The sequence below is a fragment of the Arvicanthis niloticus genome, chromosome 8 (genome assembly GCF_011762505.2).
Source record: "Arvicanthis niloticus isolate mArvNil1 chromosome 8, mArvNil1.pat.X, whole genome shotgun sequence".
Classification (NCBI taxonomy): Eukaryota; Metazoa; Chordata; class Mammalia; order Rodentia; family Muridae; genus Arvicanthis; species Arvicanthis niloticus.
In genome coordinates, this window is record NC_047665.1 from 71187784 (window position 1) to 71207633 (window position 19850).

The window sequence follows — 19850 nt, forward strand, 5'->3', positions numbered from 1 at the left end:
TTCTTATAGTAATAACACTTTCTTTTAACATTTTTTTTTCAGACAAAAAGCCCCAAGCTGTCCAACAGTCCTCAACCTTCCAATTTGGGGGATACAGTTGAACATTTATCAGAGACATCTGGTGACTCTTTGGAAGCCATGTCTGAGGGAGAAGTACCAAGTCCTTTTGCTAGAGGCAGTCGGACTCGGGCGAGCCTTCCGGTGGTGAGGTCGACCAATCAAACAAAGGAAAGATCCCTGGGTAAGCTTCAAAAGGCAGTTTCACATGCTTCTCTCTATCTTACTTCCTGTACATGTTTTTATGCTTCTGAGCATTTGCCCTTGGGCTTAGATATCAGCTTGATCTTACTCTGCAAATGCTGACCCTCGAAGACTTTGCTGGCTTAACAGTGTGTGAGTTTTCCATCACTGACAGTTTTCTTACATATTGTTGCACAAGACAGAAAGATTTATTTTGGTTTACTGTTTTAAAGATTTTAGTCCATGTTTGACTGGCTCTGTTGCTTCCCTTTTGGGCCTATGGGAAGACAATAATTATGGAGGAGCAAAATGGCCCATCTCACAGCAGGAAGGATGCCTTCATTCCTTAATCTACTGTTTTACTCCTGTGAGGAGAACAGACAGTATGTGGTAGAACAGAGCTATGGTTGGGATTTAGACAGGGAAAGGAAGGGCCAAGGATCTCCAGTGATCTGTCTTTCATGTGGTTCCAATGTCCCAGGGTGCCATCACCTCCTAGGATTGGCGCTGGCTGGTAGATAAGCCCTTTTCCTATAGGCCTTTGTGATGACTTTAAGATCCAAAGAAAAATAAATATCAAGTTGTGCAGGCTAGTTTTATGCAAACCTGACACAAGCCAGAGTCATTGGAGAGGAGGGAGTCTCAATTGTGAAATGCCTCCATAAAATCAGGCTGTGGGAAGCCTGAGGGGCATTTTCATAGTAAGCAGCACCCTTCTCTGGCCTCTGTATCAGCTCCTGCCTCCAAGTTCCTGCTCTATTTGAGTTCCTGTCCTGACATAATTCCGTAATGAACAGTGATGTGGACGTGTAAGTTGAATAAACCCTGTCTGCCCCAACTTGCTTTGGGCATGGTGTTTCATCAGAGCAGTAGTAACCATGACTAAGACACTTATGTTAACATTTGCAGAAGTCCAGGCTGTTTCTGGGGCTGAGCTCATTCTGAATTGTCGAGGATTTTCTACTTTAGCCATCATATTGGGAGTGCTTTTCAGTTTCCTGGACAAGGGAATAACCCAGGAATGAATTAGAGGGGAGCCTATTCTCACCCCAGTCCCAGGAGACACAATGGTTGGGGCATGAGCCCTGAGAGGGGGCTTTTCTTAGCCTCTCTGAACATGTCAGGCTCCTCTCCCTTCTTAGTTTGAAGGGCTTCTCAGGTGGGGCATGGCTTTCCTTCTAACCAGTTTTACCAAAAGGTAAAAGACCTCTTTTTGCCTTTACGCTGTTGGACTCTAAGAATCCAAACCCAAACCCACGGGAAGCGCTCTTTCAGAAATACTCACGGAAGGGAGTCGCTGCAATCGCATGAGATTTATTTGATGAATAGTTGGAATAACAGTAGCCGGTGCACCGGGGTCCCTCACCCTCAATCGAGAAAGAGGAACCCCGAGTGACCAAAAAGGATGGTATATATAAAGTTCACAGAGACAGTAGATTGCTTCTTAGACAATAAAAGAGATTTCAAACATCCGTTCCCAAACCTGGTTTCTATCTAGCCCTCAATTTACAACCAGGCTATCCTTTTTTACATATGTATCTTGTTCCTGGGAGAATTCCTTTGAAGTGACTTCCGTTTACCCAGGGGTTTTATTGCCTCTATCTTGGGTCTTTTGTGCTTTTGAAATGTTTATTCAAGCCCTTGGAATGCACCCCAGGGGCAGCTAACACTTGAGTGTAAATTGAAACTCTGAACCTAAGAAACTCTCACGTTGAGACCTAAAATTTCATTTTTACAATTTATTCTTACATTTCCTCCTTTTCTCTCATGGTCAAATTCCAATCTTGGAATTATGAATCATCATCTGGGTGTAAAGAGTGATATTGTTGTCTAATTATATCTTTGTCATTGAATCTTTAACTATCTTTTTCTCACCCCCTGGATGGTCTCTAGTATGTACTTAGGTAAAGTAGCTGTCTCTCTCTCTCTCTCTATACATATACATATACATATACATATACATATACACATATATATACACACACACTAATGGGCCTGTTGGCTTTTTTTTTTCATCTCGGGGATGTACATATGTAGCTTAAGTCCCACTCTTTAAGGCTGTGTCTGGGACACAGTTTAGATTCAAATGTCTCTTATCTCTGACAATTGGGCAATCTCTATCCCTGTGTCTCCAGGATGGGCATATCTCAGGAGTCAAGGCCTGCTGGTCCTTGGCCTTGTAGAATGGCAGGTGATCTTGAGCCTGAGGAGGTTGTTCAGGTGTCCAGCTGTTCTCTCCAGTTGGCATCAGACGCAGGTGTCAGCCCAAGTTATGTTCAACAGCATCAGGAATAGTTTCTTAGTAGCCTGAAAAATCATCTCTCACACAAGATGGACATTCTGGGTTTAGAATAGGGACAAGGAAAGGGACACTCTAGCCAGCGCCAGTTCTCAGGGGTAATTTAGTTTTTTAGGGTTCTGTTTATTCTCTCTACCTGTCCTAAGCTCTGGAGACAGTATAAACAGTGGAGCTTTTAATTAGTCTCTAATATTTCTGACAATTTCTGACTTATCTTACAGACAAAGGCAAGGCTATTATCTGATCTAATTATCTCAGATGCTTGAAAACCTTGGGACAACTTCTATTCTAGGCTGTTCCCTTCTAGCTTTTTTTTCTTATTTACTCTAAGTCTCATAAGCCTTTACTTGTTGGCATATCCTACACTGTCTTATCATTTCTCTGGCCCAAAACCTGAGGTCTATTATATGTTTTTAAATCTCTTGGCTGCTTGGTTGCACTCTTATCTTAAGAGTCCATCTGTGTATTTAACCTGGTAAATCTTCTGTTTTCTGGGGAGTATAGTTCTCCCTTCTTGTGTGCACCATTGTCTTTTTCCTACTAGATAGTATCTGGCAGGATGGCTAGCAATCTGAGTTTTTTTTTTTTTTTTCTTTCTCTTACTCTGTGTTTTAAGTGAGGCCATCTCTTAGGCCCACAACCGGAACAGGCTCCCGTATCAAGCCACTTGATCTGTCCGGTTATTGTCTCAGGCCACTGAGTCTCTTCCCTTTTGGTGTCCTGGGCAACGAGTACTCACAGTTGCTGGCTTCATCAGGGTTCCTTCTCTTGATATATAGCCCTGCGGACATGGGCTGTGGCAAAAGCATACCTGTTGTCCATGTAGATGTTGGTTTTCTCGTCAGCCCCACAAGTTCCAAGGTTGTTCTCTGCACCGACGAGGCCAGGGGTGGGGAGTCAGCCCAGATGACATTTGTCTACCACAGTAAGACAGTAAGTTGTCTTGTCTCTGACCAGCATGGAGAAAACTGCTCCCGTCTGTAAAGCAGGTTACCTCGGCTCCTGGCTGGAGTCAGTAGGAGAAACCTTTCTTCTACCCGTGAGTTCTTGTCAGTTAGTTGTAGCCCGTCTGGGCCACCATCTTGGGGAGTAAGTCTCAACCCGACAGAAGGTAGGAACAGTCTAGGATGACCATAAATGAATGGGATACCCAGCCCATCTCTCAGTCCATCATTTTTCGGGTAGTCCATAAATATATTTTGGCCCATTGGCCTGGAGGAGGACCCTGTCTATCTTAATCTCTGTCTTTACACAGAGTTAATATCTTCGACATTTGGGGTGTTTTTCAAGGCCTGGGATTTCTTGGCCCTGGCTTCTATTTGTTAGGGCCCTCTTGGATACCGAAGCTGGCTCCTTTACTTGTAATGTGCACACTGGTCTTTTTTCAAGGAGTTTCTTATCTCTCTTTGATTGAAGTCCCTCTTTTCTGCTTTCTGTAAATTCTTTCTCTGTCACCTTTGTTTTTCTTCACCTCTCTCTAGACTTTCTATCTTCTCCATTCTTTTTCTCTAGACTTTCACAGCAACTTATCTCTATTCTTCTTCTCTACTCTTTTCTTCTAGACTTACACTAAACCTTCTCTACTCCTTTCTTTTAGACTAAATTTTCTCACAGTTGCTATTATCATCAATAATTTTAATCCTGTCTATGATCTCATCTATCTTATCTTTCTTTTCCTTTCTCCCTGATACTTCTTAAATCTTTCAATGACTTATCTTGTAGTCTCTCTAGCCTCTGAAGCCTTGTCTACACTGACAGAATGTCTCTATGAGCTAGTCTAGAAAGGCTGTGGGTAACTTATCTGACCCTTGCTTAACCTCATGTGTCTTGATTAAAATTAGTGGGATCTCATGTATCTCTCTCAAGATCTGTCAATGGAATCTGGCGTGGGCCTTTGGGTGTCCCTTACCTTCTGTAACCCGCTGTTGACCACAGCCTGATCAATTGATGGGGTCCCCATCCTGAAGGAGCATTCTTTTTCCAGTGTCTTCTCTTGTTCTTCACTCCTGAAGACCAGAACCTACAAGGGTCTTGTGGAAGAAAGGCTCTTATCTTATTTATTGCTTTGATCACCTGTAAAAGCAGTAGTCTTTTAGAACTCTGTGTAGACTGATGTATTTGTGAGGCTGCATGACTGTTGTTCCCCTCACACTAGAGACCACAACCTAGTTCAGTCTGTAAACAGTACCTTGTCTACAGGTGTAATGTGAGCTCACCTCTGAAGCTCTAAGAAACCAAATCAGAATGAATAACTTTATCTACAGCATTTCACAGTAAAGACTATTAAGATGTTGAAGGCTCACATAGTATTAATGATTTGATACTTATTTAAATTTAACTTTTGACAAAATAGAAACTTTAGTCATAGTTCTATAAAAATCTTTTAAAGAGTTATTTCTAATTAGAATATTGTTTTAGAAGTGATACACAATAAGAACAGGAAAGTAAACATTTTATATCTAACATAAGAGCACAAGTCCTCACCACTTCTTCTTGTCTGAACTCTCACCTTTGAACCAAATCTTGATGAAAGTCTCATATACATAATGAAATTATCTCAGACAGCAATGGCTAGAAAGTCTATCAAAATAGAAGCTTATATATATATATATATTCTGACTCAGGACAGCCTGTAACTTTTTAGCTGTAACTAAAAGAAAAAAAAGTGCTCTTTTATTTATTAAACTAGGAAAACCACTATCAACTCTCTTATCATAGAAGCCAAAAAAACTGCTGGCCCCCTTCTAAGAGCCGCTTTTGAAAACAGTCTGTTCTCTTCAAGGTTCTTTCTGTTGGTGTCCTTCTCCTGGCCACAGAGCAGGGCAAATTATGTTTTTCTTGTGTAAATTGAGATTGTCTCATGAGTAAGTTTTAAACTAAATTAAGTAAGCAGTTTTAGTAGTTCATCACACCAAATCAGGCACCTGACATACTCTGTCTCTTCCTCCAGAGGAACAGAGCTTTCTCTTGGCCACAAGCTGTGGAACAGGACCAGCCTGTCTCATTGCTTCTGCTTTTAAAACTCAGGATGTTAACACAGTATCAGTCCAGAAGAAAGAAAAGGAACGTCAATTGTCAGTCAGAGTCCAAGAACATGTGAAACAAATAACACAGAATGAAGTTTATCAAGAAAAGACAAGGAAAGACAACACAATAGACTGCCCCTATCACTATATCAGTGGCACAGAATTGTCAACAATCGCAGCGGTGTCTGGAAACCGCATGGCCTGTTGGGAAACGTAGTTCTCAGACCGGCTGCCATCTTGGATATACTTGTCAAAGCTGCAAAGCCTGTTGGGAAACGTAGTTCTCAGGATGTCGAGCGCACTCACTAAAGCCCTTATCTCTCGCTAGGCGCCTGCCTGCATGTGTTCGCCACCGCCTCTCGCCTCCCGCCTCTCACCTCGTACTTAATTCATCACGGGCGGGAGGCTGGGAACTCCTCTCCCGCCTTTTAAACTGCGGTGGGCGGGAGACCTGCATGTACTCTGGCTTCCAGTACCAGGGCGGCTCAAGCGCTGGCGAAGAGGGGACCACCGAGGGGGCCAGGGCAGCCAGTGGTTGTGGAGCCTGGCTCAGGTACTCTGCCACACAGTAGCGGCAGGGAGGGGTTCCAGAAAGACTGTACACAAAATATAAACACACAGAACTAACACAGTCAGACACACTTGCCCGAGTTTGGTCTCATAGAACCAGCCAAACACGACCTCTGACGGGAAGGATTCCACATCTTCCCCCTAGCAGGAGCACTCATCTCCTGTTCCAAAACAGGGCAGTCAGACCTCCCTGACTCCCTAACCCAGATGGGGAAGGATACCGCCTTTCCCCAAGGGCAGCCAGACCACTCTGACTCCCTAACCACCCGTGAAGCGTCCTTCCCGGGCTGCAGCCTGTGGGTTTCAACACGTCTGTCCATCCACAGTCATTGGGCCTTCACGGTCCACAATGACAGCTGCACTCAGTCTCAGATGGGGAAGATTCCCCTCACCAAAGAAACCGATATCAAAACACAGAAACAAAGACAGCAGAAGAAACCAAAACAAAGAGACAAGGACAGCGGCGCCGCACTCTCACACACACCACTCACACAGACCTACCTCCAAGGGGTCGTCGTGTGTCTAGGGTGGTCTCGAGTTTCCCGGCCAATCGCCACCTGTACTAAATCCCTCAAAGATTTGTCTTGTAATCCATCTAACTTCTGTAACTTTCTCTTAATATCACTGGCTGATTGGTCAATGAAAGCTATTGTCACCGTAGCTTTATGTTCATCAGACATTGGATCATAGGGTGTAAATTGCCAAAAAGACTCCATCAGCCATTCTAAGAAGGCTGAGGGGGATTCAGCAGGACCCTGGATTGTCTCCCTTACCTTGGCCAAATTTGTGGGCTCCCCTGAGCCCCGCCATTAGAGTCTGACGGTAGATTTTGAGGTGCTCCCTACCATTTGCTGTATTGAAATCCCAATCTGGTCTGGTCAGCGGGAAGGCTGCGTCTATTTCATTTTGCAAGGAGGTGGGCCTGCCATCCGTCCCTGGAACATTCTTTCTGGCTTCTAAGAGGATACGCTGTCTCTCCTCGGTTGTAAAGAGTACCTGCAAGAGCTGTTGACAATCATCCCAGGTGGGCCAATGAGAGAAAAGAAGGGAATCAATTAGGCCTATCAAGGCCTGGGGGTCCTCAGAAAAAGGAGGATTGTGAGTTCTCCAATTATAAAGATCTGCTGATGAGAAAGGCCAATACTGGAAAAGCTGGTTCCCTTGATCATCAGGGGGTCCATACGCCCGCAGAGGCAAGACAGTAGAGTCAGGAGACACTACCTTCTTACTCCGAGTCCCAGCTGCCGGACCCTCTAGGCTTCCCTCCTCCAGGTGAAGTAAGGGGGCCGAGGGTTCCACCCAGGTTGTACTCCCTTGCTCCTCGGAGTTTCCCTGTCCTGTACCTGTTGTCACACCTCCCAGTTCCCCTGCTGAGGCAGAGCCTCCTTGTCCGGCAGCTGCTGTTACGACTCCCGGTTCCCCTGCTGAGGCAGAGCCTCCTTGTCCGGCAGCTGCTGTTACAACTCCCGGTTCCCCTGCTGAGGCAGAGCCTCCTTGTCCTGCAGCTGCTTGGGGTACTGGTGGATAAGGGGGAGGAGGATCTAACAAGAGGTGGTCAGCGTCTGTGGTTAAAATCTTTTTTTCTCTCACGGGATGTGAGGCCTTCATCTCCTCGTTTCCGTCTTTTAGAGCGAGTACCTCGGTCTTCAATGGGCCTGAAAGTGAAACAAATGGGCGGACCCACAAAGGGGGAGAGAGAATCAAGTTTTCCCAGACAGTTATGTAGGGGATCTGATCAGGATGTCCACTGGGACCCCTCTGGTAGACTCTTTCTTTTACCCGTCTGACCTTTTCTAAGAAGAAGGATCCTTCTGGTGGCCACCCGGTTTGGAAAGATGGCCATTCTGATGTACACAAGGTTTGCCATTTCTGCTTCTTCACTCTTACTGAAAAACTATAAGCTCTAGCCTTAACTTCTGACCAGTGGTCAAGCGTCAAAGATAGTGGGGTAGCTAGCGTCTGTCCCATAATGGTTCGTCAGTCCAACAAATATCACAAACAACACAGACAGAATTAGACACGGATATACTGCCACGAGAGCACAACTGACACCGCCCCAGGCAGCTGTGGTAAAAAAAATCACCTTCACACAGAGAAGGGTCTTCCTAGACCCTATCTCTCACACAATCGAACCCTGGGCGTCCCCAGGGAACTGTGGCTTGCAGTATGCTGATACGTCTATCGTACTGCTTCCACAACCTGACCCTCTCTCAGGGTCCGGACCCTCTCCCAGGGTCCTGCTCTCCGTGGCTAACTCAGTTCCTGCTCCTGCCACAAGCATAAAAAAAACCAAGCTACACAGACCGCCCTTGCCAGGGCACACAGACACAGTACACAGAGACTTAGACAAAGATCACACACAAACGCTCGAGCGAAATAAACCTCCGACCCCTGTACCCCGTGGGGTCTGAGAGAGCGGATCTCGGTGGGACCTCCAAGAAATGTTGGACTCTAAGAATCTAAACCCAAACCCACGGGAAGCGCTCTTTCAGAAATACTCACGGAAGGGAGTCGCTGCAATCGCATGAGATTTATTTGATGAATAGTTGGAATAACAGTAGCCGGTGCACCGGGGTCCCTCACCCTCAATCGAGAAAGAGGAACCCCGAGTGACCAAAAAGGATGGTATATATACAAAGTTCACAGAGACAGTAGATTGCTTCTTAGACAATAAAAGAGATTTCAAACATCCGTTCCCAAACCTGGTTTCTATCTAGCCCTCAATTTACAACCAGGCTATCCTTTTTTACATATGTATCTTGTTCCTGGGAGAATTCCTTTGAAGTGACTTCCGTTTACCCAGGGGTTTTATTGCCTCTATCTTGGGTCTTTTGTGCTTTTGAAATGTTTATTCAAGCCCTTGGAATGCACCCCAGGGGCAGCTAACACTTGAGTGTAAATTGAAACTCCAAACCTAAGAATCTTTCAGGCTGCTACCTAAAATTTATTCTCACACTTTCTACCTTGTTTTAGAGACTGAGTCTTGTTTGTGCTGGGCTGAGTATTTCTGGGTCGAGTGTTTCAGGCTAGCTGGACCTAATGCTCTGGGTGAGCTCTCATCTCACTGTAAGAATGCCAGGATTGGTGTTGGAGAGATAGATGGCTCAGTTTTTTAAGAGCATTGGCTGCTCTTCCAAAGGTCCTGAGTTCAATTCCCAGCAACCACATGGTGGCTCACACCATCTATAATGGGATCTCATGCCCTCTTCTGGTGTGCATGAAGACAGCTACAATGTACTCATATTATTTATTATTATCATTTATTAGTAAGTCTTTTTTTTTTTTAAGTTTCTTTTTTAAAAAGAGTGCTGAGATTATAGATACCTGTCACCATGTGGGATTTTATGTAAGTCCTGAAACGCGAACCCGAGCCATCAGGCTTGCCTGGCAGGTACTTATTTTCAACCTGCTGAGCCATCTCTCTAGCCCTTCATTGCTTTTTAACTGGACACATATACAAGGTTCAGTATGGAGTATGTTCTGTAAATGGCAAATGTATGTAAAAGGTATGTTATGATCAAGTAAGAACACCTACCATTTTATTATTTTATCTCCAATTAAGTCTTAAACTAAGATCTAGTAATTTTGTGTACTTTGGGGGTGCACTGTGATGTTTTATCACAAGTACACAGTGGATCCTGATTGTTGTGTTGGGGCGATTAACATTCCTACTGTCTTCTTATTGGCATTCCTGTTATTCATAAAACATAATCATTATTGTAAAATATGGACTGTTTGTGGCTTTGCATTCCATGCTGGTGAGAGGATCTGTTGATGTCTCTGCTGCTCCGATCTCAGTGTATGTACGCAGCAGCAAGCACTCGGTATCTTTTTTAACTCTGACTTTCAAGCTGGGTGTGATCATGCACACCCGAAATCCCAGCGCTTGTGGGACTAAGTGGAGAAGATTTTGAGTGAGAGGTGAGAGTGGGCTGCAGAGTGAATCTGAGACCAGCTTGGACTGCATTGGACCTGGCTGTCCTAGAACTAACTAGCTCTATAGACGAGGCTGGCCTTGAACTCACAAAGATCCACCTGCCTCTGCCTCCTGAGTGCAGGGATTAAAGTCAAGTGCCACCACCACCCAGCTTTTGCTCTTAATTTTATGAACTTGTTAAGGTAATAATTCAGGGTCCTTGTTTTTCAGATAAGACAAGAAGGCCACAGATAATTGTGTGTGTGTGTGTGTGTGTGTGTGTGTGTGTGTGTGTGTGTATTTCTATGGCCTGGCAGTTAAATCACAGAATCAGAAAGTATGAGCCCTAGATCTCATTAGCTGTATTTTACAGTGATACCTCTGGGACCCCAGGGGCTAGCATGCAACTTGGGACAACAGTGCTCAGGACAGTGTGAGGACAGACAAAGCCTTTCTATTGCCTCCAGGCTGTGGCTTCCACCTGGAATAAAGAGCATTGTGCTTTCTTAGCCACAGTCATCCCTGAAGGGGGAGCCAGGCTAGTAGTGGAATTTCTCCTTTGTGCTTTGCAGGAAATGGGGTGTGTGTGTGTGGGGGGGGGTCAGGTCTCTGTGAAGATTGCCCCTGTTTTGCCAAATAAAGTAAAGATAAGAAGCTCCTTTGTGCCTTCCCCCATCCCTGGGAACCTGAGCCTGCTGGATAATGGACCCTTTGTCTTGAAGGGAGGAATTTCCTCTGGCTGTCAAGGCAGCTGGCCTTGCAGGTGGATACCTGCCCAGCATGGAAACCCCTCCTTCAGTAGAGAGAGAAGAGGCTACAAGAGCACTGACAGCCTTGCCCAAGGCATTACTGAAGAGACATTTCTGGTTGCCTGTGCTTCTGTCAACTGCTCAGCCTCAGTCTAAAGCCGGTCTTTCTGCAAAGTGCCTATAAACGCATAGTCACAGCGAGTTAGAGACTTATTCAAGAGGTTCGATTCCATTACCTTAATAAGGGACATTTAACTTGTGAATTTTCCAACTTCTGGAGAGAAACAAAGGGACACAGGGAAAGGAGAGGACAGGCGATAAAGACATAAGAAGTTTGTCAAAAGGGAGGCTACCTGTGGCCCCACAAGATGAGGAGGGCTTTAGGCCAGCAATGTTAATGCTGCCCTTGACCGCTTCCTTGTGGCCAACTTGGGAATTTCCTCTGGGATGCACCTGGTGCCCAGGGTGCAGTTGCCTGCGGTTGATGAGGCTGTGGAATGAGGGAAAATGTGAGTCACCAGGAGCAAACACAATCTCCTTCCCAAGGTCCTTACTCAGCCTTGCCTTGATTAAGGAAATCCCCTTGTGTCTGGTCTTATTTAACACAAAGACACACAGAAGAACAGTCCCCAGAGTCCCAGTACAGAGGACTAGAAGTGTAACTGTAATACTCACCCCTCCCCCACATTCCCCAGCCTCAGAGGCATGGCCTTGTAAACACCTGTTGGTACTGTTTGGAAGCCCTGTGTGTCTTTGGGTATCTCTGTGTTGTCATATTGGTCAAAACTGAGAATTTCAATGAGTCCTCTGAACATATTATCAGTTCTCAACCTGTGGGTAGCACCCATAGGAAAACACATATTTATGATGGTCCTAGGAACTCAGACACCGCTGGGCAGCAACAATTGCAGTTATGGCGTAGGAACAAAAATAATGTATGGTATGGGGTCACCACAACATAAGGAACTGTATTAAAGAACTGCAATATTAGGAAGGTTGAGAGCCACTGATACAGATGTATCAGCTTGTCCATTACCTTGATCTTTATAATTTAATTTTGATCATCTGTTCATCATAGACCACCCCTTCCACTCTTAATAAAAAAAACTTTAGGCAGGGAATGGTGGCCCAGCTGACAGCCCTGCCCTGCTGCACTACCACCCATAGCACCTAGCTGCCGCTAGAGCTCGCCGTTGGTGTTATGCATGCTCTGGGGTTAGACAGGCAGTGATGAACAATCACCGTTGTACATAATTGAAAGTATTTTCTCTGCCCCAAAGATCTTCTGTAGTCTGCTCAGCTATCCTTCATTCCTCACCAGCTCCTGACCACAAGTGAGCTTTCCTTTCACTACTGTTAGAGTTTGATTTTTCTAGGACATCCTACAATTAGAATGAGACAGTTTGGCCCTTTCAGATTAACAACATAGTAATACATATTTATCTTTCTTCCATGTCTTTTTGCTGCTGGTAGTTAATTTTCCTTTAGCGCCAAATAATATCCCATCATCCAGATCTGTCAGTTTATCTATCCTCTGTGGTGGTTTGAATACGCTTAGCCCAGGGAGCGGAACTATTAGAAAGTGTGGCCTTATTGTGGGCATGGGCTTTAAACCCTTCATCCTAGCTGCCTGGAAGCCAGTCTTCTCCTAGCTGCCTTTGAGTCAAGACATGGAACTTTCAGCTCCTTCAGCCCAATGTCTGCTTGGATGCTGCCATACTCCCACCTTGATGATAATAGACTGAACCTCTGAACCTGTAAGCCAGCCCCAATTAAATGTTGTCTTTTATAAGAGTTGCCTTGGTCTTGGTGTCTGTTCACAGTAGTAAAACCCAAACTAAGACACCCTCCAATAGACATCTTGGTTGATTTCAAGTTTGGATAGTTATGAATAAAGCTGCTGAGAACATCTGTGTGTAGGTTTCTTTGAATAAATCCCACATAGCAGGATTATAGATCATATGAGGAAGTTTTTCAATTCAGCTTCATTGTGGATCCCTTTAAGGAGATCCTTCAAGGGTAACTCTTACAAGGTTTATTTTTATGTCTGTATGTACACACACATGCACCTGAGTACAGATGCCTGCAGAGGCCAGAAGAGCAGGTCAGATCCCTGGGGCTGAAGCTGTAGGTCATTGTCAGTCACCCAGTGTGGTTACTGGGAACCACATTCAGGCCCTCTGCAAGAGCAAGATGCTCTCCTAACTGCTGAGCCATCTCTTCAGCTCCCACCATGGGTTTTTAAAATAACTTTGAATTTCAAAAACATTGAGATATTGTTTATTGTGGTGGCTGAGGAATTTGTAGAGACCTTGACATTTGCACTAGAGGCTGCTGTACCTGTAGCTCTGTGATTTTACAGCAAATGCCTCCTCAGATGCCACACAGGGATGTGAGATGCCATTGCTGTCTGGCCCTGGCCACAGAGCCTGGAATGGGACCAGGTCCTGGTTACTTTTTTGTAGCTGTGACAAAATATCATGACCAAAAGCAACTCATGTAAGGAAGAGTTTATTTTGGCTTGTGGGAGAATCTATAATGCCAGAGAGACATGGCAGTAGCTGGCCAGAGCAGGAAACTGAGAGATCACATCTCAGCAGCACACAAGGAGCAGAGTGTAAACCAGAAATGCTGTGAAACTATAAGCTGTCAGAACCCACCCCATCCACTTGCTGGATGTACTTCACCAGCAAGGTTCCAAGTCACAGTCCTGAAAGATTCCTAACCTCTCCCAAACAGCTAGAGACCACCTACTGGGGTCAGTCTAGAGATGTGTGGAAGTCAGGGGATGTGTATACATTATGTGCAGATATCATCAGTTTCTACTCAAGGCACTTGAGCAACCCCATCTCTAGACACACACGCGGTGGTGTCTCATGAGATCTTGGCTCTAGTCCGCTGTGGATGCTGAGGGACCACTCCTGCCATGAAAGGTGTGAACTAACCATTTGAGAGAGCCAGTCCCAGCCAGACGACAGCCAAGCAAGGCTACCTCATTCGAGGGCTGGCAAAACAGCAGCAACAAGAAAGAAATGTACCCCACTCCTCAGCCAGGTTCCGATGACCTCAGCTTATCAGTCTCCCCTCCACCAGGTGCTCCAGCCATCTAAGGGAACACTAGCTGAAGTTCTCAACAGAACTTCATGCCATTTCTCCTTCTCCCTCTTCTTCTTTTCAGTGAAAAACAGAAAGGATTAAAAGAAAGCTAGTCCCCTCCCCCAAATGTGTCCAGTAGCATTTGGTTTTTGAAATGACTTCTGTGAAAAATCACCCCACTGATATTAGGTCTGCAGTCTTAATGATGGAGTGGTGTCCATTTAACCATGGTGCCTGTCTGGAATGCAGCCGTAAGTGGGGGGTTGGTGTCTGGCTGCTCCTTAGTTGGCCTTCGGGGAAAGAGTAGCCACAAGATGTTCCCACCCCTCTGTGCGCCCTCAGGAATTTGCAAAGGAGACTCATGAAAATAAGAACAGCAGCAGTTACTTTTTAGAGACAGCAGCCAGATTTCGGAAGGTTGACCCTACTCCAGAAGGACAGCTTTAGAGAGCAGCCCTGAATGAGCCCAGCAGAGGTCCTGTATATCTGTAAACATAGACTGAAAAACCAAAAGCAGTGTAAAACAGCGTAGAAGGCTTTAGGCCAGATGAAGGACCACGTTCATCAAGTGGGGGGATTGCTGAGTTGGTGGCTGTTCTACTCCAAGGCATTGACTTTGGTGGCGATTGCTCCCTGTGGTGATTTAAAGAGGCCCAGGGAGTCATAGCCTACTTCCCACTGCAAGACTAGGTAGGAGGTTGGGGTGAGAAAACAGCCAGTGTGGTTGGTGACTGAAAAGACTTAGGTTTGCGTGTGTGTTTGTGTGTATGAGTGCGTGTGTTCACTACTGTGTATACCACACCACCCTGAAGCCTTTAAGCTTCAGGGGATTCTCCTCTGCCTCTCATTTCCTCCAGAAAGCAGTGGAATTATAGGTACATACTACTGCCTGGAGCCTTTACAGAGGTCTTGGGGATTTGAATTCAGATGCTCATACTTGGTTGGCGAGGGATTTGCCCATTGAGCCATCACCCGGAGCCTAATATCTAAAGCATTTTTTGATATTTGTTTTCCCAAGTACTGTCAATGATTGCAATGCAGTGTCATATTGGGCTGGAGTGATGGCTCAGCAGTTAAGAGCACAAACTGCCTGCCCTGTTCGCAAGACTGGATTCAGTTCCTAGCATGGAGGAGCACCTGTGTTCTTCTTTGCCTACCCTCATACAGAAACATGTGAATCCACGTATTAAAAATAATGAAAGTATAAAAGAAATGTAATGTTATAAAAGCAGAAGATTTAAAGAGTGTTTTATAGCAGATGGGTAGCTTTGGGTATGTCCTTGATGGTCTTAGGGTACTGTTAGAGCAAGCAGAGTGTTCCCTAGAGCGCCAGGTTCTGTGCCCTGGCCTGAGTGGCTTGCTGGGTGGCTAAGGTGAGGGTGTGAGTCACACACTCTTATCTTCTTAGTGTGAGCCTGCTCTGTTGCTGAGGCTGTCCCAGCACACTGGACATGCTAGGGTCTGAGTGGTAGGTGACACGGCAGCTGAGCGTGTTTAGTTTCCCCTGCCACTGATTCCATTCATCCCTAGGCTAGTATGGTTGAGGGGTTCGGGTACTTAGGTGTCCATTTTTGTAGCACTGACGATCTGGTATCAGGTACTGGGACACTGCAGGCAGCTCCTGATATTACCAGGATGGCTTTAGGGTCACACCTGCCTGGGATGGCAGGAAGCTCTTCCTTTGGCAGATTCACTGTAGCCCAGTTCTACAGTAAAAATCCAATTTACTGTTTCTGTAAGCCATTTGACAAGTCTATATTGGCCTTAACTAGCAACCACTCAGTTGTTTGCACTTGCATGCTGACTGATTTTTCTCTATTTGCATATTGTGTTGCTATAGTAGCTTTGTTCCAGGAAATGTGAAAGTACTGTTAGGTGCAGACTGGCTCCATCTAGAGGCTTCTTTGTGAACTGCAAGTGGGTTGAGAAGCAGTCTAGGGTTTTCTCAGGGATATTACAGTTTCATGAAAAGAGATGATGCTAAATAAAATATAAAGTGAAATAAAATAATTAAAATAAAGTAAAACTCTATGCACAGCCCAAGACATTAAATATATTGAACTGCACACCAAGAAAAAAAAAAAAAAAAGAAAGAGAACTCATGAACAAATTTCCTCTATAAAAAAGCTGTTTTAGGTTAACAAAAATGGTGGCTCTGATGCAGCCCTAAGTGGGATGACTTTATTAAAACCTCCCGTAACAGCTCAGGGATCTGAGAAGAAGAAGCAGAAAGATTGTAAGAGACAGAGATGGTGGGTGACTCCTAGAAACCACATCTTCCAGACCCCGCAGAGCTGATGCACATATGAACTCGGAGTCTGTGGAGAGACACACAGACTGTGTGAATGCAATTCAGACAAAATCCCAGCACAGATGAGGGGTAGACGCCAAGTGCTGACCCAATCGTGAATGTGTTTGTAATTGATACCCGCTAGAAGAGGGAAAACTGGCTTTCTCCAGTGGAGTGTCGCTGAGTGCATCAGCCACACCCCCAGGGCAGGTCCCACGCCCAGGAGCAGTTGGTCAAGAAAAATGGAGTTTGGTTTCTCCATGAACTTTTTGATTTGTTTGAATTTTTTTGTTTGGTTGGTTTTTTTTTGGGGGGGGGAGAGAGAGAGGGAAGGGAGGGAGGGAGAGAGAGGAGGGAGGGAGAGGGGGGAGGGAGAGGGAGGAGGGAGGGAGGGAGAGAGGTGAGGGAGGGAGAAAGAGGAGGGAGGGAGAGGGAGGAGGGAGGGAGAGAGGAAGGGAGGGAGGGAGAGGGAGGAGGGAGGGAAGGAGGGAGAGGGAGGAGGGAGGGAGAGAGGGAGGGAGGGATGGAGAGAGGGAGGGAGGGAGAGGGAGGAGGGAGAGGGAGGAGGGAGGGAGGGAGGGAGGGGAGGGAGGGAGAGGGAGAAGGAGGAGGGAGAGAGAGGGAGGAGGGAGGGAGGGAGGGAGAGCGGGTGGGAGAGCATGTAATTGGGTGAATAGCTAGGTTGGGGGGAGTTGGGGTACAGGGAACAATATGATCAAAATATATTCTATGAAAAATTTAAATGAAAAAGAAAAAAATGTTGGCTTTTAGTTTTCTTACACTTGATAAAATAAGTGTCCTGGGAGGTGTTTGTTTTCACTGAGTGGATTGGGGGCTGGTAGTGAACCTCCAATAGGATTACTTCAGAATTTCCATGCATAATGATTCAAGTTCACTCCTGTCTGTGCCTTGTGAATTAGAATGAGGTGAATGAAACATGGAGAATTTCTACAAATAGATTCACACTACCCAATTCAACTCTAGGAATGAGCGAGCTTACGAGAAACAGTGCAGCCACGTGATGCATTTGCTCCTACACAAGTAGGCCAGGCATGGTGGTGTTCGCCATTATCCCTAGCACTTGGGAGATAGAGGAGGGAGGATCTCTATAAATTCAAGGCTAGGCTGGTCCAGGCACAGCTACACAGGGAGGCCTTGTCTCAAAGAAAATACAATTAGACATTAGGAATCTTATGCCGGTAAAACTCTTGGGTTGAAACTCTAGAGTTGGTTTTTCAAATTTTAAAGTAATTATTAACATGCTATGTAATTTGACTGTGAAATATCCCTGCATAAACTCATAGGTTTGAGCATGTGATCCTCAGATGTTAATGCTAATTTTTGAGATGCTAATTGTTGTTGGAGATTTTTTTTTTTTGAGAGAGATGGAGCCTGGTAGAAGAAGAGGGTCCCTGAGGGCAGGACTGAGGCTTCATAGGCTTCACTCTCTGCCTCCTCTGTGTGATTCGGTGTGATTCTGCCTCCTGGGCATGACTCACTCAGTGTGACTAGCCAGTTTTCTGCCTCTGCTGGCATGCTGTTTCCACCATAATATACTGTATCCTCCAGGAGCTGTAGGTCATGATAAATCCTTTCACCCTTTGTCAGGGTGTTTTATCGCAGCAACAGTAAAGAGACCAAGACCACACCCTTACCAAGGTCTTCCATGATGACTTTGTAGGCAGGCAAAGCTGGGAAATGCATTGACCTGGAAGACAGTTTTGGTGATGTGAGCCCTCCTTTAGAGTGTTGGTGGCTCATGGTTGAGGCACATGATAGTAGCCATGAGCATTCAGCAGGCTCCCTGGGAAGATGCAGGTCCCCTGAGCCTTTGCAGCCAGGATGTTGACAAGCCTGGATTATACGTCACCATTTAATGACATTTACATAAAACGTTTCAGAGTTGAAGATGGAGGCATGGAATTGAAATAAATGAAAGGTAACAGACATTCAAAATTCCATAGAGGGGAAAATTAGTCTTCCACGAAGTCAGTGTAAAATATGCCTTTCTCTGTAGCATAGCTAGAAAGTCACATTCTAACCCAGATCCCTGGCCATGAGTTTTTACTGCCCCCTTTGGTTGTAAAAAATATTTACTTAAAAGAGAATTCCTAAGTTTCAAAGACAACATGGAAGTCAGCAAAGCAAATTTTTTTTATATTATTTATACTTCTAGATCCTTAATCAAAAACAATACAATTCTAAAAACCATTTAAATAAGTTTTTCTACAAGAAGCAATTGAATGTAGTATGTAAGTCAGAAAGTTAAGATAAGGGTAATTGCTGCAACTTTAAACAGGATGAAAAGGCAGACAAAAGGAGAAATAGGAGTTGAGTTATTTTAACTTAAGTGAGTTAAGTGGATTTTATTATTTCAGAAAAGTCTATACCAGCTCATTAGGATGAAAACCCTTTAAATTATTATGATTAAAAACAATATGCTAATGTTCTTAACATCCCTTTACACAGTAGTTGTATTTCAGTGATTTCTTTGCAAGATCTTTTTAATGAAAGGTCTTTACATTAAAAATTGAAAATCCAATGGCATGACATTATACCACACTGGACAATGGGTGCAGCAAAGGATCTGTAGGTTTCTGTGAATCTTATTTGATAAATAAAAGGACTAATGCCTCAAATGATTGGTGCTGTGCCATTGGTATGAATTTCTGTATCAGGGAAAGGCACTTCAGTTGGAGAAGAATATTTGGGAGGCATGCTCCTGTTGATTTTTCTGCATCTCAAAAGAAAGTGAAAGACAGAATCTCTCTTGGAGTGACAAAATCCCAATGTTTTGTTTCGTTGAGACAGGGTCTCATGTATCTCAGGCTGACCTTGAGCTCACAAGGTAATGAAGAATAACCTTGAACTTTATATCCTAAGATTATAGGTGTATGCTACCGTACAGTTTGACTGCATTTTTTTTTTTTTCGGTTTTGTCTTTTAAATGTATATAGATGTTTCTCCTGCATGTATGTGCACCACATTTGTGCAGTACCATAGGGGGCCAGAAGAGGGAGTGGGGTCTAATGAGACAGGAGTTACACAGAGTTTTGAGCCAACATGTAGGTGCTGGAACTAAAACAGGAATCTCTGGAAAACTAGCCAGTGCTCTTAACCACTAAGCCATCTCTACAGCCCCTTGACTATGTTCTAACAATACCAATGACCAGTGGCATTAGAAGTTTCTAGTTTAAGATGCATTAGAGCGTGGTAGTGCATGCCTTTAATCTCAGCGCTCTGCCTGTGGTCACCTGTCAGCCTGCTGGATGCCACTGCCAGCATCAAGCAGGATCTGTTTGAGTAATGTAGACAGGCTTGTGCCCCAGAGTGATTTCTAGTATTGCACAGAATAAATAGTCTTTAACCTAGTGTGAAAATATGAGTGGAGGCAGAGGCAGGCAGGCCTCTGTGAGTTCAAGGCCAGCCTGGTCTACAGGGAGAGTTCCAGGACAGCCAGGGCTACATAGAGAAACCATGTCTCCAAAAAAAGACAATAAAATACATTATTTTGGCAGCTGCTTTGCAGTGGTCTTGTTAAAATAAGAGGTAACATTGAACTCACAGAGGACCAGTCAGTTCTTTGGTCCCTTCCCTAGGGCAATTCTGGTGAATTTAATTTAATTTAATTCACTATTTGTTCACTTTGTGAATGCAAGATTAA

General features: G+C 44.8%; 1 protein-coding gene across 18 annotated transcripts in view; it reads left to right on the top strand.

Annotated features, from left to right (window-relative positions):
* Positions 1-19850, top strand: part of Kiaa1217 (KIAA1217 ortholog) — an 805390-nt gene that overhangs the window by 649784 nt on the left and 135756 nt on the right. For all 18 annotated transcript variants that reach the window (XM_076939581.1, XM_076939576.1, XM_076939590.1 and 15 more), the window contains one exon: positions 43-241. In XM_076939581.1, coding sequence (XP_076795696.1) covers positions 43-241 — 199 coding nt within the window. The remainder of the gene's footprint in view (positions 1-42; positions 242-19850) is intronic.